At 36.4% G+C, this 664-nt stretch overlaps 1 protein-coding gene across 1 annotated transcript in view; it reads left to right on the forward strand.

Moving 5' to 3' along the window:
* KIAA1468 (KIAA1468 ortholog) overlaps positions 1-664 on the forward strand; it is an 84,278-nt gene that overhangs the window by 56,902 nt on the left and 26,712 nt on the right. The window contains exon 16 of the mRNA XM_010000954.1: positions 227-374. Within this exon, the coding sequence (XP_009999256.1) occupies positions 227-374 (148 nt within the window). The remainder of the gene's footprint in view (positions 1-226; positions 375-664) is intronic.

The following is a 664-nucleotide window of genomic DNA, read 5'->3' on the forward strand; positions in this document are numbered from 1 at the left end:
CTGAATGCCAAAGGCTTTAATCTTTTGAGTAGAAATTACTTAAGAGTGACAAGGGGATTTGGGTGATGACGCAAAGTAAGCTTATGGTTAAGCTAAATTACTACATAATTAGTGTCTCTGTATAGAAGTTCATCATAGATGTGTTGATGTCTTGCCAGGGAATACATGCCTAAGAAAGATACCATCCAAACCAAAAACTTGTAAGTGAATGTCCTGTTTATTTCAGGAAGGAGAACATGGCTTGGATGAACATAAGCTCCACATGTATCTGTCTGCTCTGCAGTCATTGATCCCTTCGCTGTTTGCACTGGTGCTACAGAATGCACCTTTCACAAGCAAGGCTAAACTTCAGGGAGAAGTTCCACAAATAGAAGGTAAATTATTAATTTCTGATATGTGGAGTTTTTATAAACTTAAGTATAGATCAGTGACAAATCTCAAATCACTATTAACTTCAAAGGAAGAATGTCAGGAAATAGCCCATAGTCTAGTTTTACTTGGGATTTGTGTGTATTTCAGGTTACTACATAAACCTCTAAGTTGCAGAATCCATGTGTAAACTTTGGATTTTCATAGCATCCTGTCTGTACAACAATGATGTTTATGTCCCCAACCCTTTTTTCCAATCCACCTGTTCTTTATGTTGTATTTTCATATTTAGCAA

The sequence above is a fragment of the Chaetura pelagica genome, unplaced genomic scaffold (genome assembly GCF_000747805.2).
Source record: "Chaetura pelagica isolate M959 unplaced genomic scaffold, ChaPel_1.0 scaffold104, whole genome shotgun sequence".
NCBI lineage: Eukaryota > Metazoa > Chordata > Aves > Apodiformes > Apodidae > Chaetura > Chaetura pelagica.